Source organism: Macrobrachium nipponense, chromosome 13 (assembly GCF_015104395.2).
Source record: "Macrobrachium nipponense isolate FS-2020 chromosome 13, ASM1510439v2, whole genome shotgun sequence".
Classification (NCBI taxonomy): Eukaryota; Metazoa; Arthropoda; class Malacostraca; order Decapoda; family Palaemonidae; genus Macrobrachium; species Macrobrachium nipponense.
The window spans coordinates 31,524,179-31,551,122 of NC_087206.1; the positions used below are offsets into that span (position 1 = coordinate 31,524,179).

Genomic DNA, 26,944 nt, shown 5'->3' on the forward strand with positions numbered 1-26,944 from the left:
ACTCCCTGAAGAAACCCATAAACACATCCAGATCACCCTTATCTGGGGGCGGTACTCCCCAAGACGGTACCCCCGAGAGAGAGAGAGAGAGAGAGAGAGAGAGAGAGAGAGAGAGAGAGAGAGGAACTAAAACCCCAGTTTTTTTTCCCTAGGAGATACGGTTTCCGAAATAATCCGTGAACATTAACTACCACTGCTACCACTACTACTGCTGCTATCACTGTTAACTAAAAATAATAATGATCATCTTATCATGATCGCTGTTGCTGTAAAGGTGGGAGATACAGACAAACATTCACTCAGGGTTAAACATAACCTGATACATATAATACATACACATACATAAGCATAACCCAAAACATAATATATATATATTTTTATATATATATACTCATATATATATATATAGATATATATAATGTATATACATAAATACGCATACATACACATACACACACACACACACACACACACACACACACACACACACATATATATTTTTATATATATATATATATATAGATATATATATATATATATATATATATATATATATATATATATCATCAGTACAGAGATGCACCAAAATGTACAGATAAATTCTTGAACATGAGAGAGAGAGAGAGAGAGAGAGAGAGAGAGAGAGAGAGAGAGAGTATGACGTTAACGAGAAAAATGGCACAGCAGATGGGCAATGAAATGTTATTTCTATTAAAAAAACATTTTTTTTGCCTTAATGTATGTATACATCAAAGGCTTAATTATTAGAATCTCTTTGACATAGAAGGTTTTATATATTAAGTGTACTTACTAAGCGCACTTATGAAAATAAGACAGTAAGCTGAGCGTATCTGATACTTATAAATCTACTTACACAGACGAAGAATAAACGAACACGGTGAGATTTCTTTTAAAGGGCTTTGAGTCAGTACTACACTGACAAATGTTTTAATAATATCAATAATACTAATAATATCAATATGAATTAAACTGATCAGTCAATGATAAAATGCAGTGGATGCTAATCACACATATTTAATATTATCAACATTATCTAACTGTACTAAAGCTTAAGTTGCTTAAGGTGCGGTAAACCATACGTCGTGTAATGATAATAATAATACTTAATTTATCTCACGGCCATATTCCAATACAGTAGGCAGTTACCATGAAACATTGTAACTGCACACTGTAATTGTATATGGCACGAGTATATTAAGTATAATTATAATACTGTCATTATATTTAGTATAATGTAAGTTTCCTGAACCTTAAATAACTGAAATTCATAAATACTTGTAAATAACAGCTTAAATATGTGAAAGCTTAAATACAGATAGATAATAGTAATAATGAAATTAGTAATAGTAATAATGATATACATTCAAATTCAACTGCACTAATGCAAAGGTACAGTTATTTAAGGTTCAGCAATCCTACATTATACAATGACAATTATATTATAATAATACTTAATTTATCTCGTGCCATATACAATTACAGCCTCTATATAACTAATACCCAATCACCCAGTAACATGAACTTGGATACTTTCACCTCATTCCCTAATTCATTCCACACAAGAAGAAGAAGAGGAAGAGAAAAAAAAAACTTCCTTGCATAGCTCGGGCCAAAAGGGAGCCGTCTGACCCCAAGAATCCGAAAAACGATTCTTCCTAATGTGACAATTTCTGCTTTGAAATGCCCTGACAACATTAGACATGACACGTAGTTGATGAAGAGTAAGGAGACGAGTGGATGGGAGGGAAGTACCTCGCCTGGGCATGGGCATGGGCATGGATATGGCCAATGACCTGTTAGGGGTTCAGGTGGGGAGGGGGGAATGCGTGTGCGTGTGCGTGCGCACGCTTTGACTACCGACATGCTCGTCGACTCAAAACCGTGACTTTCTTCGGTATAATCAATAACGATTTCCTTGTGGCCTACAGTACTTTTTCATGCCTTGTCTTTCTGTCTTTTAGGTTGGACTCTCTCTCTCTCTCTCTCTCTCTCTCTCTCTCTCTCTCTCTAGTATGTCTTGTTATATATTCTATGTCTGTCGGCCTTACCATCCCCAACAGAGTTACTGTTTCCCTTTTACTTAAACATCAGCTCTCTCTCTCTCTCTCTCTCTCTCTCTCTCTCTCTCTCTCTCTCTCTCTGTTTGTATACTTGTATACTTACACCTCATCAAAACATCTCAGAACAATGACGTCTCTTCATTTATTCCTCATGACACACCGGATAACAATCACCGCTCCTCGCACAATTCCACAAACAAAGATGAGAGAAATTATGGCCCAATTAGGCGAGAGATAGCTACCCCGGCCCTGACAAGACAAGAAACGTCAAATGACGGTCCCTGAATGAATGGGGAGGCTGCGCATAGATGAGCACTCATCGGAAAGACTTTTCGTCTCGTTTGCAGCGGATGAGTTCGGTCGTTTCTTCTTCTTTTTAGGCGTTTTTTTCCTCTCTCTCTCTCTCTCTCTCTCTCTCTCTCTCTCTCTCTCTTTCGTTATCGCCCTAGGTTTTAACGTTCATCGCGAAAGATTAAGGGGTGTTTGCTGGTCATTTAAGAAGAAAAAGTAATGCATGCTCCCAAATATTTAACGACTGCAAAATGCATTTTATTTTTCAATGTACCTACACGCTGTCATTGCATCCTTTCTGGAATCATTAATTTTACTGATACTACGAGCAATAGAATAATAACATTACTTGAAAGACAAGAACGTAAGCTCACCGATCACGTGACGCAAAGATTTACCTCAACGGACTGAGACTGACATGCCATTCAATTAGCAAGTTATTCGTTAGAAAAATACAGGTGGTTTTGACAGGTACACAGAAACCCAAGGTTTTTTATCCTTTTTTCAGCGAGTCATCATTAGCAGATAATACAAAAGAGACACTTGCTCGTGCGGATGCATAATTGGTGTCAGCTCACTTTCTAACATATTGTATCGAATAACATTTTTCCGTTTTCTGTCGTTTTGATACCTAACACCCACACTCGAGATACATTATTATGGTCGTGCTGATGCATAACTGTGATGTTTCCATCTATTTCCAGTTTAACTGGTATATATACTTCCCTTTCAATGTTGCGCTGAATTTTTTTTTAATGTGGTTTTATTCACAAAGATATAATGACACTTCACCACGTTCGCAATACTGTTGTTTCCGGAACAATCTCAGTCAGCCGGTGATCGTCCCTATAGTTAAATCTAATTTGTATCCTTTGTTTATTTTGTATCGGAATAAAATTTGGGATCTATGACGTCATTCAACGCTGATAGGGAAACTAATATTAAGAAAGTGTGAAAGGTGTAACAGGAAGAAACCATTGCAGTTTGCACTATGCAGTAATTCTTAGAGGGGGTGGAAAGTCAGATGGAAGAAAGAGACTATGAACGGAGGTACAGTAAAAGGAGTGAAAGAGGTTTCAGTTCGGGGACGAACGGACATCGCAAAGACCCTTAAGTAATGCTCCACAAGATTATAATGTAAGAACCTACTTTTTGAATAGGCCCTCATTGACATGGGTAGGTAACTTATCAGGACACTTGCACCTTTCAGATCGTCCTGAATTCCATGCACCGTTACCAGCCTCGCATCCACCTGGTGCGCCTGAAGGAAGGGTTCTCGGGTCCCATCACCGACCTGGAACAAGAGGACCACCGCACTTACATCTTCCCGCAGACGGTCTTCACGGCGGTCACCGCCTACCAGAACCAGCTCATCACCAAACTCAAGATCGACAGCAATCCCTTCGCCAAGGGCTTCAGGGACTCCTCCAGGCTCACCGATTTCGAAAGGTAATTATTTATTTCTTTCTTTTAAAAAGGAGCTTTGCGAATGCTCTATTAATTTGGAAAGTTATTCAGTAAAGGAAGCCACTTCCATCTGTTTTTTGAAATTGTAATTATTTGGGAGATGTTCTCCAAGTCCTTCCAGTTTTTAAAAGTATTGCTTTTGCTTTAATTTTCTTTATGATTTTTCTCCTGCCCCTATGGTTTTCAAAAGTAATAAGTAATAGAACACCTTCAAAATTCGCTGATTGAAATGCAATTCTACAACAAAAACTTCTCAGGTCTCAATTTTTTTCTTCAAGTAATTCCATACAATCGACTCTCAAAGCAATTCTGTTGAGGAATGTCTTTAAGTCTCCACCTGTAAACGGTAATTAAATGAAAAGATACAACAAAAACAAAGAATTAAATCTACAAAGAAGTCTCCTCGAGTCTAACAGATTGCAACGGCAGACTCATCTAAAGCATATTCATCTAAAAAATAAGTAATTACAAAACAAAAGACTCTACAAGCCGGACCAGACTTTCAAACCCAATTTCATGAAGCACCCTCCTCAAGGCTGAGATATTTTGGAGGGCGATTCTTTCCAGCCAGAAATCTTACAGACAGCTTAGTTAATGCGATGAATGGCAAGCACCGGGAACCCTTTCGCTCAAGGTTAGCTAAGGAACGCCATCTTGAAGCTTTCATCCGCTAGAATGCAACGCGACCACTGGTCTCACTTGATGATGTGAGCGGGAGTTATCTTGTCAAACTCCATTGTTTTTGTTTTGTTATAACAGTCGTATTATTATTCGATTATACTAGGTTTATTCTCATTATATGAGTGTTTTTAGTCGAAACTACGTGTTGTAATCTCATATACCTTGCAGTCTGGGTTATTATTATTATTATTATTATTATTATTATTATTATTATTATTGTTGTCTTAGATAATCTGTCATTATTCAGAATCTACCAGGCAAGAGTTAGTTGGTTGTTATGAACGAATGTTCACTTAGGTAATGCTGAACATACTTACAGAAGCTGTACAAGAAAGAGAGAGAGAGAGAGAGAGAGAGAGAGAGAAGTTCCGTGATTGGCTGCCAAACCTTCAGAAAGGTGTGCTCAGGACAAGTTTTGTAATACGTCCCTAAGTAGATAATTATCATCTGAGGCCATAATTACAGGACAGACCACAAAGCTTTTACCATCCCGTCCGTTTGGTCCATATTTTTGACAAGTTCGTCGGTAATTTCATCCATAAGTACTACTCGTGTAAAGTCCATATTTCCCTCGATTGTTAAAGGCACAGTGGGCCGTGAGGACAAGAGATACAAGAGTCAAAGTCGTGTCACATATCACATTTTACACCGCATACTTCTCCTCTCCTTTATTAATTTTTTTGCCTCATATGCTGCCCGTAAAATTGGTAATGATAAGCCCGCACGGACTAGACACGGACCCGAGAGCTCAGGTTAGGTCGAGCGCTCTCTCTCTCTCTCTCTCTCTCTCTCTCTCTCTCGCTATATATATACACACACACACACACACACACACATATGTAACTAGCAGATTTGAAATTATTATGTCAAAGATAAACATTCACGACACAGTCAACTTTGTTGGAAGTGTCGATCGTGTATTTCATCTTCTTTTAACTTCACGAAAACTGATACTTAGGTAGACAAGTATCCACCTATCTTCCTTATCTTCATCTACCCATCTCCTTGCGGATGCACGCACCCTTCTACATCTTTCCCTTTCAACTTCCTCTTTCTCTCTATCGGCCCCAACCTTCCTCCGCCGGAGTCGTTATGAGAGGGAAAAAAAATCTTTCACCCTACGAGTGGGCAACATGATGTATCTTAGCCCGGGGTGCCGGCGCTTGTTTTAAGAACAATGTAATATTCTCACCAACAATAAATTAGTCACTAAAGCTTTGCGCCGCTAAAGAACTTCGCCGACGCACTTCCACCCACTTTTTTTTTTTTTTTACTTTTTATTTTTTTTTTATATTGTGTTTTTCTTGGGCAGCGATTTTTTCCCCGTGCCCTTTCAATGCCCTGCTTTTGGTGTCAATGTCTCGGTGAATTTCAGGGATAAGTGGCCGTTGTTCTTCTCAATGATGCCTTACCAAACAAACCCTCAGCCTGTTTATAGAATTAATGACAGGTTCCGAAGGTAATTCTTGGAGGGCCTCATCTCTTTCGTTTTTGTTCTCTCTCTCTCTCTCTCTCTCTCTCTCTCTCTCTCTCTCTCTCTTCTTCGTAAGCCATCATCTTTAACAAAATAATGAAAAGGGTTAAAAATGAAACTTGGTATTAAATACATTTACCGAGATAATGAGGCAGAGGAAAGAAAATATCGCGACACATATAAAACAAACAGTCATTTATCCAGAGGAACGCCGCATTGGATGTACATTTTTGCCCTGAACACAGAGAGAAACTTTTGAAAAACATATGAAAAGGACTTTATCTAACATACAAAAATTTTCAAAAGGAGATAAATTTCTGGAGGATAAAATCAGACCGAATTCATGCTTGAAATTTTCCTTTAATATAGAAATAACTCTCGAGAAAATTAAATCTAAATAGTTTTTGTCTTTGATAGAAAATGTTTCAAAAAGAATAAGTTTTCTGCATTATGATTAGCATCAAATTCTGATCGGATTTATTAAGAAAAGTAGGTTGACAGGGATTCTGTTTATTTTTAAACACGATTTTAAGATTTTAACCGAAAGGAAACTTTTAAATGTGATGAAAACTAAACTATTCTATTAAATGAAAAGCAAATAGCGAACGAAAATCGTTTACGGGAAAATGGCAGAAGCACGTAAACACCTCACACTGCATATTAAAAAAAACTGATAAAATAATTCGTATGAATGAATGGAAAAATAATTCGTATAAAATGGATGGAAAGATAATTTTTATGAAATAAATGGAAAAATAATTCTTATGAAATAAATGGAAAAATAATTTGTATGAAATGAATGGAAAAATAATTCGTATAAAATGGATGGAAAATTTTTTTTTATGAAATAAATGAAAAAGTAATTCTTATGAAATAAATGGAAAAATAATTCGCATGAAATTAATAGAAAAATAATTCATATGAAATAAATGGAAAAGTAATTCTTATGAAATAAATGGAAAAATAATTCGTATGAATGAATGGAAAAATAATACGTATAAAATGGATGGAAAAATAATTTTTATGAAATAAATGGAGTGTTAAGCATAGATGACGGCAGTTGCTGTGAAGCCCATTTTGCAAACATGAAACGAACGGAAACTCTCGGCCAGAGGCTTTCCATCATGGCGCAGCATCCACCGTTGCTGTGACGTCAACATCGAAGCGTTTAGCGAATGGTTTTCTTAAAAGCGGCAGGATCACAGGTCGATGGGCGATTACGGTTGATTACGGTTGATCAGATGGTTAATTGACTCTGCCCGATGGTTTATTGAGCTTAGTTAATGGCGTATTGGGTTTGGTTGACGGCCTAATGATGTCAAGTGGGTGGCTGATCCAGTGGCTCCAGGGTCAGCGAGCTCTAAAGGAGAGAGAGAGAGAGAGATTATCTTATAAACGGTTTCTTCCCCTAAGAATGAGGTTTACCTCATCGAGGTCCTCTCGTTTTGTGACTATATACTATATATTGACGAGGTAATGACCAATCACGTCTAGACTATTTTTCCTCTCTCTCTCTCCAGCCTATACACGACTCACAACAGTCGCCTAACAACCACATATATAGGTCACTGTTCACCTCAACAGAGGCATACCGAGTTATAAGCATCGCGGTCAATCGCACCTCCTGGCCCGGTTTAAGAATCGGAAAAAGGTCCTCCATTTGCGAACTACAGCATGCGCTACTACCAAGATGAGAGAGAGAGAGAGAGAGAGAGAGAGAGAGAGAGATTTCGGCAAAGTCCAATCACTTCACAGGCTAAAAATTGCGCCAGATATGTGAAGGTTATCCCCCTGGAAACGTGTAAGGGTAATATACAGGAAATTAAGGTTTATGGCCCCTCGGAGTAATTTGGTTTTTGACTGGCGTATTAACGGACGTGTTGTAAGCCATGGTTTGAAGCTGTCGCCGTTGTGGTGAGGGTGTGGACGACCAAAAACAACCAAGATTTACAACCCGCAAAGAGAGAGAGAGAGAGAGAGAGAGAGAGAGAGAGAGAGAGAGAGAGAAAGAGAGAGAGACTGTTAAGGATATAAAAGCGTGACTGTTACCGGATGCCAAGGAAAACGTTTACGTAAATGATGATCAAAAGGAAAAGAAACGATGGCTGTATTATTATTATTATTATTATTATTATTATTATTATTATAGTTGTTATTTTTGTTGTAGTGTTAGCACGTTACCATTTGCTCATTTTTGTTATAGTTGCTTTTTGCTATATTTTTCATGTATTAAACAGCAAAACGCCCTTATACACGCAAAGACACACACACACACGCACACACACACACACACACACACATATATATATATATATATATATATATATATATATATATATATATATATATATTCTTTTTTCAAACAGACATTCCTGACTGTGAACACTGGAGGAGTCAGTCCCTCTGGAGCCAAAAACGACTCAAATCCCGGACGGAGAAAATAGCCAGACACGTAACAGTAAACTGGCCTTCGAATGTTTAGACCGCGACCTGTATAAACTACAAAAGCTAAACCGGGTTGACATTTAACATAAGGTCGAGGACGAGCTTCCCAGCCTTCGGGTCGTAACCGGAGTCGTGCCTCTAGTGGTCAATTTGGGCCTATTAAGCCCTACCCTGTGGCCTTTAGGGACGCCGGTGACCGATGGCCCTGTTGGGCCGACGGAAGAGATCATTGGTGTAAAAATTGGGTGTTTGGGCGTAATGTGAGAAGGTGTTGGCTCTTGACACCTCTGATAACACAGGCTGGATTGGGCAGCTCGCATCAAAAACAACCATCCTTTCCTTTCCTTTCCTTTCCTTTTCTTCTCTTCGCGTTCCTCCGGGAAGTTCCGAAAGGTCCGCTGCTCTGCTCTTGCGTAGACCGTCTACAGGAAAAGACTGTTGGGAGAGCGAGGACTTTCGTTTTTGAGAGAAAGTGCGAGAAAGCAGGGGTGAGAAGGGGTGCCATTTATAATAATGGTCTCTGTTAATAACGTTTTCAAGCTGAGAGAGAAGGAGAATATTTCAAACAATAAAGATATGAAATGAATTAAGAAAAGTGTAAAAACATACAAACCAATGAACATTCTTAACAATATCACGCGGTAATAATAATAATAATAATAATAATAATAATAATAATACAGAGCAGACAAGAATACGGTTATATTGTAACGACTGCAACTGCATAAATACCAACACAGCATTAAAGGCGAGCAGTAAAAAGTGTAACCAGAAGACGGAGTAACAAGAGAAGCAAGCGAATAAATGAGAGTGAATGACAGGAATATAAAGAGACAGAAGGACCATTTGTCTGTCTGAAGAGACGTAAGACACGTCATATTTAAAGATGCATTAATTTATCTCCAGCATGTTACTTGTCCGCAAGAGACAAGACTGAAGCAATGGATTTTTTCTTGTAGGCCAAATGGCGACGGAGAGGAGGAAATAAATAGAGAAACAAAATGACTGATAGATGGAATTAAGCAAACATACAAAATACCACAAATATTTAAGAATCTGATAAAAACAATGACATAAATATCAAAACATATGCTGTATATACATATAAATGAAACAAATAAATACAATTAAATATAGAAATTGTAAAAATTCATAATTTAGCAAATAAAACTTAGGGAAAAAACACTACAGGTTCATAGATCAAGAAAGTATTTTTAACCAAGTGAATATTTGGCCCATCAGTTGAAATAATTTGTTATCATTGTCGGACAGAAAGTCCAAGGGGTAAATATGTAAATATATATTACTTTTTTTGTACAGAGCTGATACATATTTACATATAAACTTCAATGGAATCCCTATTCATTTTGTAACCGCTTGAATCTGATCACATTTATTATTATTATTATTATTATTATTATTATTATTATTATTATTATTATTATTATTATTATTATTATTATTATTATTATTATTTATTATTATTATTATTATTATTAATTCCGAATCAGCTTCCATACAAGTTTCCTTGCATTCCTACAAGGAAGCATAAAATGTTTTCAAGGAAGATATTTTTGTACAACTCGTGTAGCCTACTTGTACACCCGAGAGACCATTTAGACACAAGAAAATGAGGGAGAGAACTGGTACGAAAAAGAAAACAGAAATAAAAACAAAAAACACAAAAAACCAAACACTCCGATGACGCCAAACTTTATGATGGGAAGATTTTCGCTTCCCTGTGTCCGCAAACACTCCGCTAACCACACTAACCGACGTTCTAACAACACTGAGGTTACTTAACGAGGGTTGCTTATATATATAAAAAAAACTAATCCTTTCACGTATAAGGCGTTGTAAATTGATTTTCCAGGGAAAGCTGTATCGATATATTTAATGTTGTTTTGTCTTCAGAGAGGTTGTATTTTGGATATTCCAAACTTTACACTCATGAAAAAATTATCGTATTCCTGGGTTTCGTAATAGCTTAATCCCGCAGCTATCATTTCTTAGTGAAAATTATATCCGGGTATTTAAAAAAAAACAACTGCAAAATAGAATTTTAAATGATAGAGAAAAAATGTCTAAACTAGATAATATATGATAACCAATACACAAACTTAAAATATTTATATTTATTATTCTTTGTTTTTACATTAGGATTGTCTCACTGCACGGAGCACAAATTCTGAGAGATCCGGCATTCTGACCAAATATGCCGTTATTATCCATTCATCACTGCTCTAAATAAAAAACACAGATGTTCTTTTATGAATTACACACTGATGCGAAATAAAATGGATTACAGCATAAAAGCACACACATCCACGTACTCACACGTGTGTGTGTGTGTGTGTGTACGTGTGAGTAAGTGGATGTGTGTGCTTTTATGCTGTAATCCATTTTATTTCGCATCAGTGTGTGATTCATAAAGAAACATGTGTTTTTTACTTAGAGCAGTGATGAAAGGATAATAACGGCATATTTGGCCAGAATGCCGGATCTCTCAAAATGTGTGTGTGTATGTATATATCTATATTTGTTAATACATGGAAAAGTCCCACGTGTATTAGTGATATCTAAATATATTCATTTATGTGTGTGTGCGTGTGTCCATTTAAAGCATAAATGCGATGAACTTAACATCAGCTTGGATTCTGAACTCGGCTGGATCAATCGCTCTCGGAAAAAAGGTGCAAATGCCGACGTCCTCGAGAAGCAGAAACAGTAAATCGCTGACTCGGCCGTTCCGTTGCTCCATCCATCCCTTAACCCTCTAAGGGCACCCACCCAATTGCTTTTACACCCCGACCACCAACAGATGAGCCAGTGGGCGTTGGGGAGGGGCGGGGCTGGATGGGTAGTGGTATACCTTAAAGAGAGAGATTTCACCTCATAAGGCCTCTATTATGACTGCTAAAACATTCCAGCGTCTCTCTCTCTCTCTCTCTCTCTCTCTCTCTCTCTCTTACTGCTTACGATGTGCCTCATAACCTGTTAGCCGTGTTATTCTGACAAATTATAGAGAACAGCACAATTAGGAAGCGATAAAAAGGCTGCGGATATAATTAACGAAAGGAGGTGGCCGACCAAAAGGAATGGTTTAAAGGCACTTGCCCATCATCTCTCCCTCTCTCCAGGAGAGAGAGAGAGAGAGAGTTGCATTAAAAATGAACAAGCAATGGTGTATATTCAATTGTTCAAGAAATGGTAAAGACTGCACGATTATTTATAAGATTAACATTACACAGATATAGCGTAACATGGTCATAGAGAGACATGTAAGTCATAATAAGCTGTTAACGGCGGCGATTTTGATCGAAATTAGCAAATGCTATAAAATTGTAGTTTTGTCTATGCTTAAAAAATTATTTTGAGATTCAGCAAATCTCTTTACATCGTCCTGTTCATCTCCATGTAAGACAAGAGAGAGGTTTATTGACACATTTTTCTTCCAGTGATCAGTCTTTAAATAGGCCGCCGTGTACATCTTAGTTAATAGACTTTCTAAAAAAAATAAGGACACGAAAGCGAAATATGCAGTACAGCGCAGTACATATTTATGCACTTTTGAAGCACAGAGCACTAACATAAAAATAACGACCTTTCGAATAAAACCCGATAAAACCCCATATTCCAGGTCTCTTTTCCATCTAACCTCACACATCTCACCACGTTCAGGGACCACACAAAACATTCCACTCCGAAGTTCACCCATGAGAGAGAGAGAGAGAGAGAGAGAGAGAGAGAGAGAGAGAGAGAGAGAGAATGTTTTGATTTAGGAGACGCACAGGAGAGTCTCATGAGAGAGAGAGAGAGAGAGAGAGAGAGAGAGAGAGAGAGAGAGAGAGAGAGAGAGGCTCTGGTGTTATAATTCTAATTCCAAGAAGATGATTGCAGTGCTCAGACGTCACAGAAAAACGAAGCCAGGAGATAGGAGGGGGGAAAAAATCTATTAATGCAGGCAGCTCCTAACTCAATTTAAGTTCCCATTACGTGACGTGGGAGATGAGGAAATGCAAAAATGATGTGCCATAAGAAATGATAATGGACACCAGAGGGCTTTCCGAGGTCGTCCCGAAGACATTAGTAAGGGCGTAGTTGGCATAATACTTCGCAGGGGGAGAAACGAACGACAGCCCCACGAGAGAACATAGGAGGAAGTAGGAAGAGGGAAAATAATACGAATGATCTAATCCACAAAAGCAAATGCAGTCGTAAGAGTACGAAGTACAAACTATACAAAAATGATCAAACACAAACTTTATACAACCGTGAAACGACGAAGAAAAATCCTACCCGACTCTAGCAGAGGTACACGATAATATTTATCCTACTGCACAGATCATCAATTTAATAAGAAGAGAGTATAGTTCAGAGATAGAGAGAGAGAGAAAAAAAAAAAATTACTAATTATGAAATTCATTCACAACCTGAGAATCAGTCGAGCGATTTACGATGCAGTGAAGAGGTGAGTGTAAAGGCGATCAAATGATAGGTGACAGTCGAAGGGTAGTTATACCAGCCACAAACTCGGATATAATCGGAACTTCTTTTTGTAAATGAGTCGGATTTCATCCAAGGTTGATGAGAAGCCTCATTAAAATAGGTGGGCCCCGCCCTCTTCCAGTCTAAGTATTTATGGCGATTAAAAAACAGTCCAGAATTATGCTACGGATGTTCAAACTTAAAAGTGAAATTGGTCTTTTGATTGATATTAACGAGAGAGAGAGAGAGAGAGAGAGAGAGAGAGAGAGAGCACCAGTAATCGACCCAATCCTTCCATGGGTATATATGAGTCCTACCCAATGCAAGAGAAGAATAGAAAGCAATATTGACGAAACGATTGACAGAGAGAGAGAGAGAGAGAGAGAGAGAGAGAGAGAGAGAGAGAGAGAGAGAGAAAGGCGCTGATGAGATGAGCCGACTGAAAAAAAATAAAAAAATAGTTCCGAATTGAAAACTAAAGTGAAACTGAAGCCGTGATTGATAACGAGGGCCTGTAAATAGACAGGGAGTGAAATTGATAGAACGACCTAAATATATCAATGAGAGAGAGAGAGAGAGAGAGAGAGAGAGAGAGAGAGAGAGAGAGAGAATGTTACCATTTACTAGTACTAGGCCACTTTCACCTCCTTTTTTTAAGACAATATCTATATAAAAAATATACCTAATAAGTTGCAAAAAAGTATTATAAAATTTTTGCTTTATTTTGATATTACGAAGAGAATTTCATTGTTGCGTGATGTTGTACAGCTACTGAACATTTCACTTCCATAACTTTCAATTTATTCAATGCAAATTCACTCGAGTAATGAGATGGCAACAATAACACATCTGAGCAGCAGCAAAATAAACACGAACAGAAAGAAAGGATGTAAGAGCATCGGGAAGAAGAATAATCCCGAATAGAGATAAAAGGAAAAAATAATCAAACAACTACGACGCTGGAGAAGATAAGGAATGATGATGATGATAAGTTAGACGAGGAGAAGTAGGAATGGGGAATGGGGAAGTATGGGGTTGGGGGAGGTCGAGGAACGGTCGGGGTGGAGTGATAGGAGGTAGGAGGTGGTGGTAAGAGGTGGGGCACTTATCAATTACTGTAGTTAGGTGTGAGTTTCAGCGTCGAGACTCGGCGATATGGCCGCCGGCACACCTGTAATTACATTCAGTTTATCCACTCTGGAGGTACGACGTGTGTGGGGTTTGAGAGAGAGAGAGAGAGAGAGAGAGAGAGAGAGAGAGAGAACGCGGGCGTGGAAGAAGCGTCTTGGGCGTCAAATGTGCGTTGTTTTGGTGCGATCAAAATCAGCGTTAGATTTTTGTCGGGAATGACGAGATCAGTTCCGAAGATACGTCTGGAAAATGTATACTTTCACCTGAGTCTCTGTTGCGATAACACTTATATATTAGTTTTAAATATTTTCTATGTTTTTCGAATCCCTGCTGTTAATACTATCCAGGTTAAATGCTTAATACAGGGAATTCTGAATATTTGCTCGTTTTTTAACGAAAACACAATCGTGCTTCGTTTGTTATGTAAACAACAACAAAATAATAATAATGAGAATAATTGTAATAATAATAACTAGGCTCTTGCCATTCTTTCTTACTATCAATCTAACAATATGATTTAACTCGACCATTAACATCGACACAGAATCCAATTGAATTGTCCAAATCATTCCCATAAACAAACACCTTTGTTACGGCAGTGCTATACACCGCACGATATGACAGTCACCATAACAGTTAAAAAAGATATTAAATAATAACCATGAAAAATAATTATTATTCTCTGGTTTATAGGGTACAATGTGCTGCAAAAGTTCGGGACAATCAGCAAACTCAATTAGAGCAGAGCAATTAGTGTCATCATCTTATAACTGATATTTTTTGCCCATTTTGATTACTGATATTTGATGACACCAAAAGCAGTAATTAGCGACGAGAATTTAATGGCGGAGCTGAAATTGCTTCATTGCATGGTTTCGAATTCAACAGCCTGCAATCTTTTTTCTTTTACTCTTTACTTACAACTGTTTCTGCCAAATCGATAGGATTTCTTACGTTGCAATAATAATACTGCGCCGTTTTAACATCCCGTTAGAGGAACAAGCACTGATTATACCTTGCTAAAATAATTAGCTCCGCCGCTTAGTATTTTCAAGGTTCGTACTAAAAGGTGCTCCAGAATTCTATAATTACACTTAAACTAATCTGATATCTTGGGTAACGCAGACACAGAACTTGGGGCATTTGTTTTTTGTTCGGAATGCTGTAATCTTTTTTCGGTTTAAGACGAGAGAGAGAGAGAGCGAGAGAGAGAGAGAGAGTCGGTTTCACAATTTTTTCAACTGGTCGGTTCAGTTTTCCTTTTCATGCATTTGCTTGCCTTTGAGATATAACTGGCAGATGTAGAATTGTATGTTGCCGGTTCATTTCACACAAAAAATCTTTCTTCTGACGTCTAAGTAATAGCGAGGTTAACCCACCAGAAAAACAAGAAATACACTACAGTAGAATGAAGATGCTATTATGAATTTAAAGCAATAGACAATTAAAAGTAGGGCAGTTGGAATAAAGGCAGCTACTCATGCTGTATTTAAAGCTCTAGAAACAACCACCTTTGAAAAATAGTCATATTTCATTTTGTAACCAATAGCTACATAATATGATCTTCCGTTCAATCTTACCATGAATTACGCAATGTCTCGTAAAGAATAGATTCTAATGTTCTTTTATTTTATGGCACATTTCCCTGCTTTGTTTGTCAGTCTGCAAGTCTGTCAGTCAGTTTCGGTTGGCGTTCCTCGCCGTGATGAAGGGCGAGCAGCTTCTTCCACACCTTCGCGTGCTAATTGCCCTTCGGAAAACACAGGTGTGTGTCTAAAGCAATTAAACATCCAGGGATGGTCTCATTTCTCAAAAGTCTTCTGCACGACTTGAAGATAGCGAAGCGGGGGTGGGGGGTGGAGGGGAGGGGAGGGATATTCTGAAAACGATTAAACAAAGCCGTGTTTGCAAGAAGTCGATCCGTCTCCGTTCAAGACGAATGAACGCGCCCTCGGAACGACAACAACGCATAAACGGGGCGCCCTTAACAACTAGGAGTGCCCGGGTTAATTAAAGTCTTCGGCGGTGCGTTTTTCAAAAGTCGTGTGTAATCAACCAGGGCGGTACACCTTATGAAAGTTAGAGGTGTTGAAGCTATCTAATGTTCACAGCTTTTCCCACACCTTGTGGCCCCACTGCACGGGGCACGATGAGATGCCTCTTATTTTCGACGCTAATTATCATATAACTAATGCCGGGCGTCTCTTGCAAAGGCTTTAGTCATATCAAGGAAACCATTCATAATCTGCCGAGTGAACGTTAAAGGAGTTTTAAAAGCCAATAGTTGACTTAAAAGGTGCTCGGAAAAAGTGCAAATCGTCGTACGCGTGGCATGAACTCTCGACTGCCACGAGGCCGTTGGAGGCTAAGATGATGGTAACATTCAATTACCTTCAACTTAGAGAATGGATCACTCTTCTGGTACCCCCACCCCTCACCAACACATCAACCCCTAGTTCCTACCCCCTGTCCCCTACCCCGAATCCCATCTTGCCACACGCATCGCCGAATTCAGTTATTTAATGGCCAGAATGGGTGTTCAGGAACTCCCTAATTTAATCTCTAGTGTGTATGTGTTTAGAGGCCGGTTTTTAACTTTAATATGATAGAAGACGCTCTGATCGCTCTGATGGCCGTGCTCGAAGGGATAAATATGATGGCTGGGCTCTCCCGGTAGGTACCTCGATGGCCAATGCAGAGGAAAGAAGCGGTCGCGATGATGATGCAGTGTTTGTATACGAGAAGCTTTCTATTTGAAAACTGTGTTTAGCCATACAGTTAGTTGCTCAGTCCACTACCGGGAATATAGGGGGCTTCTTCAGTTCAGCTCCGTTCTCTACGCTTTTGATCATAATCGGCCCGTTTTCCTATAGTAGCTCATTCCGATAACTTTCTACTTATTCTCCTTAATAAACATTATTTTCATAAGTACCCATAACCCTATTTGCAATCTACTGCCTGCGCTAATGTTCATAATCCATTCCTATTACTTTCTGATAGCAGCCTTTGTTTAAAATTGCTACTTCCTTATTCTTTATGAAAAGCTCTAGTTTCCTTAAGTATTTACCATGAAAAAATACTATTTGCTCTATTTCCCTGCTTTCAAAAAGTGGCCGCAATTCTCTTATACTTAACCCACCATTTTACTGCCTTCCCATTTCCTCCGACGAATCCTAATTTAAAGCATATATCCCATCTACCAATCCACATTACTCTGTCAGGCCATCTGCTTTTTCATTGTCAGTTTTCTTAATTGCTCTCTCTCTCTCTCTCTCTCTCTCTCTCTCTCTCTCTCTCTCTCTCTCTCTCCTCCGTAACTGTGAATCATTTTGTAGAGAAAAAAAAATAGGGTAACGGTACTTGATCAAGTTTACCATAAGTTTATTTGAGGAACTTTTAAATATGTATTTGTTTTCTTTTTAATGATAATACAATAATGTTTACCAGATAAAATTTATTGATAAATAATAATACTGTACAACAAAAGCAACAAACATATCAGAAATATATTTTATCTTATTTTATCATATATATTAATTATATAATATATATTATTAATATTAGATATATATATATATATATATATAGAATTATTATATATAGATATCAATAATATACTGTCAGTACCAGGTTGAAGACGGGGTAAGGGCTGAAAATGGTTTGGACATGTTGAGAGGATGGAAGGAAAGAAGAGAGACCCCAGGAGAGCACTGAGAGGCAAGTACAAATAAGGTTTTATTTGAGGAACGTTAAATATGTATTTGGTTTATGATAATAATTTAAATGTTTATGATAAATTATTATAATAAATAATACTGGTTAGGCAAAACAGTTTTAAACAATTCAGAATATATATAATATATATATATATATATATATATATATATATATTATAATATTATGAATAATAATGTTTATAGATAAAATTATTATAATAATAATACTACGCAAAACACGTTATATCAGAAATATATATATATATATATATATATATATGATATAGTATATATATATATATATATTTATATTATATATATTATATATATATAAATATATATAATATGCAGTGGCTTCGCACTGTGAGCTCATAAGTATAATATATATATATATATATATATATATATATATATATATATATATATATATATATATATATATATCTGCGAATCAAGAAACAAAACTAGAAAATAACTGCAAGCCTAATCGTAGAATCGACCCAGAAAATACCATCCTCGAGATGATTTTCTCGGAGGCGAAAAATGGAATCATCGACGAGAAAAGAGAAATATCACGTGACCGCGGAGAGGCCTCAGACTCGTCCTCCCTTGATGGGATAGCGTGGCGACGGGTTCCGTTCGGGTCAAATCAAGGGAAAATTAATGATAGCTGCGCCTAACTCGTAGAGATGGTCTGTGATAATGGTCGATTTCAGGCCTGCCTCTCTCTCTCTCTCTCTCTCTCTCTCTCTCTCTCTCTCTCTCTATATATATATATATATATATATATATATATATATATATATATATATATATATATATATATATATACATACATATACATGCACACACACAAACACAGACACACACACACACACACACACACACACACATATATTATATATATATATATATATTATATATATATATATATATATATATATATACAACACACACTGGTCTCCCTTCTCTTTACATCCCTCATCTAAAACTTATACATATTAAACTGTATAATAATTCCAGCATTCTCTCTCTCTCTCTCTCTCTCTGATCCTGAGGGAGGAGGTGCTTCTAAAGAGGAGGGTTGGGCAACACCACCCCCCACGCCCTCTCTTCCCTCGGTTCTCGTAGGCCTGTCGAAATGGGCTTAATTGATGTTTTGCCATTTTTCAAAAGTATATTCTACACGTTTCCGTTCTATGATTTATAGTTTGAACGCAATTTCATTTCGTCTTCGTTTTTTTTATTACTCTGCGTATTGTTCTCTCTTAGGATACCAAAATACAATTTATTTGGCAGCTGCATCAGTCCTGTTACAAAGTACATGACGAAAATATTGTAACTGACGGGTTTAATCTTCTTCGATTCATATGGCATAAAAAAAAATAAAAATAAAACGGGAATGAGTGGGAACCACTAACGGTACCCTAAAATATATGGGAATTACATAGTTGCTATACAAATGGTACCATGTAAATGGAAATTAATTATGTCTGAATTATTAATACTATGCTAAAAATGGAATAAAAGGTAAAAATAACATTTTCTTTAAAAAATGAGAATGAAATAGTTTGACGAAGTATTCTAAAAATAAATGAGAATCAAGATTCCCGACGAAATGATAAAAAGGAATAAAAGAAGCCAGACCAGTAATGACAGGACAAAAGTGAATGGTATGTTATTGGTATAATGGCGACCTACGGTGCCACGGCGTTGATGTGGTAATAGCTATTTTACCCACTTCGATGGTATATGGCGTTGAGTTTACCGTGACAGGGTCAGATATGTAATCAACGGCTCTCTCCTCTCTCTCTCTCTCTGTAGACAAAGGATATATTCAGATAAGGGCATTTTGAAAGTATAATACGAAAGGTTTCATGTGTTGGATCACTTTCTAAAAAACGTGTAAAATTATGTTGCCATGATTTACATATACTTACAAGAACATATACACTACACACACGCACATATGAATATATATATTTAAATATAACATATATATATATATATATATAGATATATATATATATATATATATATATATTATATGTATATAAGTCATATCACATTACCGTGATTCATACATATATCGAGCTACAATGTCCTTTAATATCTAATTCGCTCTACCTCGGAATTAATATATTTTCATATATGCTTAACCGAAGGGAATTTTTTCTCGATAATAGATTTTACCTGTACTTGGGGGCGCGGAACGCAGGTACATTATAAATCCAGGACCGTCAGTGGAAGCGATACACCCAACCGCGGTCCTGGATTTATAATGTACCTGCGTTCGCGCCCAAGTACAGGTAAATCTATTATCGAGAAAAAATTCCCCTTCGGTTAAGCATATATGAAAATTTATTAATTCCGAGGTAGAGCGAATTAGATATTAAAGGACATTGTAGCTCGATAGTATATATATATATATATATGATATATATATATATGTGTGTTGTGTGTGTGTGTGTGTGTGTGTGTGTGTGTAAACAGAAATATCAGAACATCTTTTTCCATTAACGCAAGAGGTTTTTCCCACGCAATTTTTCAAAACTACATTGCTAATTTCGTGGTTAGAGCCGTACTTCATACATGCGCTCTGCCACGCATCTATTCGTGGTTGTATGCCTCTGCATTGTGATTAATTAGGACCTCCTAAATTGCCCAGTGTTACCTTTGGCCAGCCATCCACTCACTCCCTGCCCCGGAGGTTAACTCCGCCTTTTAATTTTCCTTTGACGATTCATCAAAAAATTATTACAGTATGAGACGTGATTTCGCTTATTTTAATTTAACGTGGAGAGAGAGAGAGAGAGAGAGAGAGAGAGAGAGAGAGAGAGAGAGAGAGAGAGAGAGAGAGATAAAAATGACTGAATATCGCACATGTCTACAGATAGGAAGATGGGGAGATTTAAAAATGCAGAGAGAGAGAGAGGGGGGGAAAATACAGAATAAAAATGACTGAGTATCGCATAGGTATAACTAGATAGGACGAGAGAGACAGACAGACAGACAGACAGATTTTACCTAATTCAAAGGCAGGTAGCAGTATGGAATTTCAACATTCTGAAATAATATAAGACTGGCCAAGGGTTAGTATTTCATTCAGAGTACAAAACACGGGAGGATGGGGGATGGGGGACGGGCACATTAATTAATAATATTCACACGAAGATATGGAAAAAGAGAAAGTAATTATTAGTGGAATGTGCAATCTACTTGAAATATGGTTGCAGCGCTTGACCAAATCAATTACTAGGGCAATAACGCAGGCAGCAATGCTGCCTTCTGCCATAACAAAAAGTTTACATCATCAGTATCATTACGACTTGCTCCATAACAACTGCAGATAGGTAGCATAACAAGGGATAACTAAAAAGAAAACCGTCGATCTATCATTATGATATACGTACATTACCTTTAGAATGAGTAAATTCAACCTAGTACCAAATCCTATGGAAGTTTTTCATTCAATGACTAATAACGATTAGCAAATGGTTTACTATATCAGGAAGGTAAACCACTTCAAAAAGAGAATAGCTTTAAAGTTTAATGAAAATTATCACGAGGCTAACGAGGTGTACGTATGGCAGAAACAGAGATGGAAAGTTCCCTAATTAACTATACATCACGTGGGCATGTATACTAATTCTATATGCAGTTCACTACCATTTCTTTGTGTAGTAAATAAGATCTAGTTATTATATATATATATATATATATATATATATATACTATATATATAACCTATATACATATACATATATACCTATATCTATATATTTATATATATATATATATATATATATATATATATATATATATATATATATATATATATATATATGTGTGTGTGTGTGTGTGTGTGTGTGTGTATTTCTTCTCTCTCTCTCTCTCTCTCTCTCTCTCTCTCTCTCTCTCTCTTGTATTTCCTGCATATTTGTAGACAGCAGTTTACATGACAATTAAGAATAATGTTTTCACAGTCTACATTTAATTTACTAATTTCCAGAATGAATCTTTTTTTATTATTATTTACAAAAATCAAAAGTCCCTAAATGACAAGAATTATAATGTTTTGTTCTGTTCTTTGCAGAGACACGATGGAATCCATGTTAGTGGACCCAAGATACCTAGGGGCGCCTCTCAGGGGATACCTGGACGTGGATGCCGAAAATAACAACCTGCTGGAGAAGGCCCGCGCCCAACTGATGTGGGATCGCTTAGCTGCCATCACCGGGGGGCCTCCCGGAGCTTCGGGAACACCGCCCCAAGTAGCTGCTGCAGCAGCGGCCGCGGCTGCCGGTCTCCTGCCGCCTTCGATGCCCCAACTCTACACTCTCAACCCGTCTCGGGGCAACCCCTCCCCGCTACCGCTGCCGGCTCATTTGTGGACTCAGTGGACGGCGCTACACGGGCTCAACGCCCCCAATCCAGCCCTTCCCCATCTTTCGTCGCCTCACACATCGACGGCCAGCCACCTGACCCATTCGGCACTGTCGGCAGCTCCTTCGTCTTCGTCGGCATCGATATCTCAGGCAGCGGCGGCCGCAGCCCTCACCCGGCCGCTCTTCCCCGCCCCTCTGAACCTCCACCGGTACTCTCCTTACTTCCTGCCGAAGACGTCCCCTTCGGATCCCAGAGACCACACACTGCCAGACCACCAATCCTAGAGGCTAACGTCCGCGCACGGATAGGAAGTTTGAACAGAGATGGCCCCTCCCGTTATCGTCTTCGTTGAAGTCACTGGTGCCTAAGATGACGAAGGACTTAGCTAACTTTTGTGACCCTTTGGAATAATGGCAACGATGATGATAATGACTACGGTTTTAAGATGCCTGAATCATTCCCTTCCTCCCACCCTTAGTATTCATGGCTGGACCGATGAAGCAATCTCATCTCTTATACCTTCTGCAGGAGGCACTTTTTGTTGTTATCCTGATTTTTTTGTTAAGTGAAAGAGCCCCCTCCCCCACCCCCCTTTAGTGTTGTATGGAGCGTGTAAAAGGTAGCTCGTAAGGACGGCCCATACATAAGGAAACCACTGGTGAAGTTTGGTACCTCTCCCCGCGTTAGTGTGATACTAGAAGTTCAAATTACCATCGTCTTAATTAAGGCTTGTTAGCACTGGAACCAAGTACTCTCTTTCCTGAAGGTCTTGCCTGTGGGTTCTCCAGAACGATGGAAGTGGGTATATCCAGAACTATTTCGATAAGAGTATTCACAGACAATGTCGTGACATACCGCTCCAACGAGCTATGTAAGACCATGCACAGTCTAAAGAAAATCTCTTGGTGACTGACTTCAGAAAGTGGTCGGAAAAGATGGTGATGTCTGGACATTCTTTCTCTGTGACAACGGTGTCTCCATTATGGTAATAATTCTCAACATAATGGATTTAGGATGGCCATCACATTATTAAGAAATGTGTTAATATAGACATGGCTGAGTTAACGGAAAAGGCCAAAATTCTTGGCAGACTTTAATTGCTTTGGAATGAAGCTTTTAACTAGCCGTAGAATTCAGACTTCGTTGGAGTGATTACAGGCAACTGCAGAGTGGCACAAGATAAACAATCGTGTAATAAACAGTGTTGTTAATATATTTGGAAAGCATTAGTACTCAGGTTAAGGATGATGACCTCATTAAGATATCACATAATTATTATAATTATTTACTGGTTCCCTTGTTATGATTCTCAAGCAAAGTTTTATAGGAGTTGACTTATTATTTATTTTTATTTTGTTTCAACCTCAAAAAAATGTTATTTCCTTAAAAGAGAGATTTTGGGTTTTCGTGTTGATTATTTTTTTTCTTTTCCACGGATGAGATTCCAAGCTTTAAGTTTTATTGTCACGTTTGTTCCAATAACAAATCTATTAGTGTACAGTTTCTCGCCTCAGGGCTTTGTTTAAAAAAGAAGTAAAATTTGTACGTATTGCCTCTTGTGTGCGTGTTTGTGTGTATGTATGTGTGATAACCTTTTTATACTGATGCATATCTGACATGTGTATGTGCGTATTATATGTGCCTGTATTGTGATGATCATTTGTAAACAAACTGAAGGGTAGATGATGATTATTTCATGAATGAAAAAAAAAACGACGGTTTTAATCGTTTCTCTTCGGACGGTTTCCTCTCACTTCATAACCTTCCATTACTCTGAAGACGTCTTTTCTGTATTTCATTTCGCTGGTAAGGAGAATTTAGATTCAATGACGAGTTACGTATAATGTTCATTTAGAAGTCTATGTAAGTATGGCGAGGTAGTCAGTCATGCTGGATAACGGACAAACTCGATACAATCTTATCAACAGGTTTTAATGAAGATGATGTCTGCGGTGTGGGAAACATCCATTTGTTTAAACCTGTCTCCATCCAGACGAGGCGAGCTGATTATTTCTAGTCGTTTCCAGCTGTGGTCGTGGCGGAACGCGTCAGCCGCAGTGGAAATGATAAGGTCGTCTGTTTCCGTTAATCTGCTTTGCGTGAATCAAGAGAAATACAAGCTTCTATTAACTGTGGCACTGTATAGCACAACGGCTGCGTGTACACCTCTGAAATTTATTGCAACGTTTATATACTCAATTAATGTGACATATCTACAGTGGCAGTTCAGGACCATCTGTTGTGTCATTCGGATATTATTTGGTGAAAAATCCAATTTGCTAATAGGCAAGAAGCTGAGATCTGAATAAATGTAACGTTTATTGCTATGTTCTGTTCTCTAAAAGCAAAATTCTACCCTGGAGAAATAAAAAGGAATCATGTATCCATTTGCATATTGCAACGCAGCCTTAGGAAAATTACAGTCAATTTCTTGTTGGCCATGTCTTAAGGAGTCTAATCATAGGAAGGGACTGCAATCGTAATTATGAATAATCACAATTATCAATATTAAAAAATAAAAACAAAATCGCAAATAAAATCTTATGATTATCTGGGTTCAAGACGGAAGTCTAGGCACAGTATTCCTGAACGAAATTCCATTTTATTGAGTTTTCATGCACAGAAAGAAAGAAAAAAAAATGAGACTAGTAAAGAGTACAAGATAGTTTAGACTTAGAACTGAACACCTTAGACCCTTGGGAAACAAGAAGGACATATGGTTACTGCACAACTTAATTTCCTTTTTACGGCTTTTTTTCTTGTATGATTTTCCATTCTTGAGTTTTTCACTCGAAAATCATCTGTAGCATATTCTAAAAGGTTGTCTGAGCAGTGATCAATTGTATTAAGCCAAACCATTAGAAGTAGTCAAACAAGCAAGCACATGTATCGGGTAGCGCTCAGCAACATAAAGTAGGTAACGTTCGCAATGTAAATGATCACACTAGGTAGCGTTCATGAAGGATTATCAAGCAACTGAATAGCGTCGGGCGAAGCAAATGTTACCAGGATCCCATTCGACAAAACCATGCACTCGAAGTGGCCAAGGATGAATGACTCGGTATTCATCGATTTCACTGGAATATCAAGATGGGATCTGTGAAGGGCGATTTTTTTTTTTTCAAAGGAGAGTCCTCAACATCCTGGGTTCCCTTCAGCCCCTCTGAAAGGACAAAGGGCGTCTCCCTTCGACCATTGCTATCAGTTATGCAGTTGCGTGGCACAGACTCAGTCCAGAGTGCCTTTTCGTGTATCAGTCTCTAGTGCCAAAGGTAGATGTCTGTGAATTGCTAAATCACCCGTTTCCTTAATCTTTCTAAATGTCTTTTCTCCACTTGGTCGATGTATCACAACATCAAAACATTACACTTCAAAGCTTTATTACTTTATTTTTCATGCATTGTAAACGACAGTGCTTGTTTGAAAGTTTAACTTATGTGAACTAATTCTGAGTCATACATCTTTTCCTTTATATTTCAGCTGATTTCTTTGACTTATTTCTTGCCAAGAATATATGGCATGAAAGTTAGTAGTGTTTTAAAAGTTCATTGTTATTGCTCTTTTGTTAAGAGTATGATCTTGTTACTTTAATAACAACAGTAAACTTATTTTACATTCTCTTTTTTTATGCCTGTGAGTGTCTGTCATTACGCTGTTATTCTCATCTGCTCCCCAAAAACAAAATGAAAGTTATCTGATGTGTATATATTTAGATATGATGGAATGTACATACAATTGTATATATAGACATAAAGCGCCACTTTTTCACACCCCAGTTAATTTTTAGAGAAAAATAAGAAGGAACTGTAACTCATATTTATTGTAAAGGTTTTGGTAGAAAGTCTTGTAAATATTATATAAGTTTTCGTAACTTATTTTACAATGCAAGAGACCATCTTGATAAAAATGTCCGAAACTGCTGTATATATTCAGTTAAATATATGTGATCAAAACCCACAGGAGACTCGTTTCATTTTGTAGCCCTGAATGACAACTTTAAGTGACCTTTCTACAATACTTGCAATATAAGAGCAAAAACATTTTCGGCAGCTTTGCCTAAAATTCTTCAGTTTGGCGAAATATTTTGTGCGCTTCATAGTCACACTCATTTTTACCATTGATACATATTAAATTTCAGCAAGACAAATTAAATATACTTTCTTGATTGTTAAAATTTATAAAAAAAAAAATAAAATAAAATAAAAAATTTTCTGCTTTCTTGCTTAGATATTGAAATTAACGTCACTTTCAATACACCCGGTAAAATACTTGTGATTTTTCATTAAGAAAGAGTAGCTATTTCGTGGCTATACGTAAGCACAGTTTTAAATTTAAAGAATGATTAATGATAATGCCAAAAGCACAAATAGTGATACAAAACTAACAGAATAAATGATAAGTTGAATGCAATAAAACATCAAAGGAGATTCAAGCTGGGGTCAGCACATGAAGAAAGCCAATGTCTATTGCACTGTACTTCTTCGAGTCCCTCTGTTTAATCAGTGTGTATATACAAATGCACATATACATATGCATATATATATAGTTTATATATATACATATACATATATATATATAATATAATATATATATATATATATATAATATATATATATATATATACACATATATATATACATATATATATATATATATATATATATATATATATTATAAAGAAACAGACAGAGACATAGGGAGACAAGAATATTAGGTTGAGGTTACCGGCCCTATGCCTTTCTCCACCCTGGTACGACCAACTAGATCAGAGCCTCAGTGGC

At 37.3% G+C, this 26,944-nt stretch overlaps 1 protein-coding gene across 1 annotated transcript in view; it reads left to right on the plus strand.

The window, feature by feature from the left end:
- Positions 1-26,122, plus strand: part of LOC135225725 (T-box transcription factor TBX20-like) — a 152,306-nt gene extending 126,184 nt beyond the window's left edge. Inside the window, exons 5-6 of the mRNA XM_064265103.1 lie at positions 3,583-3,821; positions 21,871-26,122. Coding sequence (XP_064121173.1) covers positions 3,583-3,821; positions 21,871-22,447 — 816 coding nt within the window. The 3' untranslated portion in view covers positions 22,448-26,122. The remainder of the gene's footprint in view (positions 1-3,582; positions 3,822-21,870) is intronic.
- Positions 26,123-26,944: the final 822 nt, after the last annotated feature.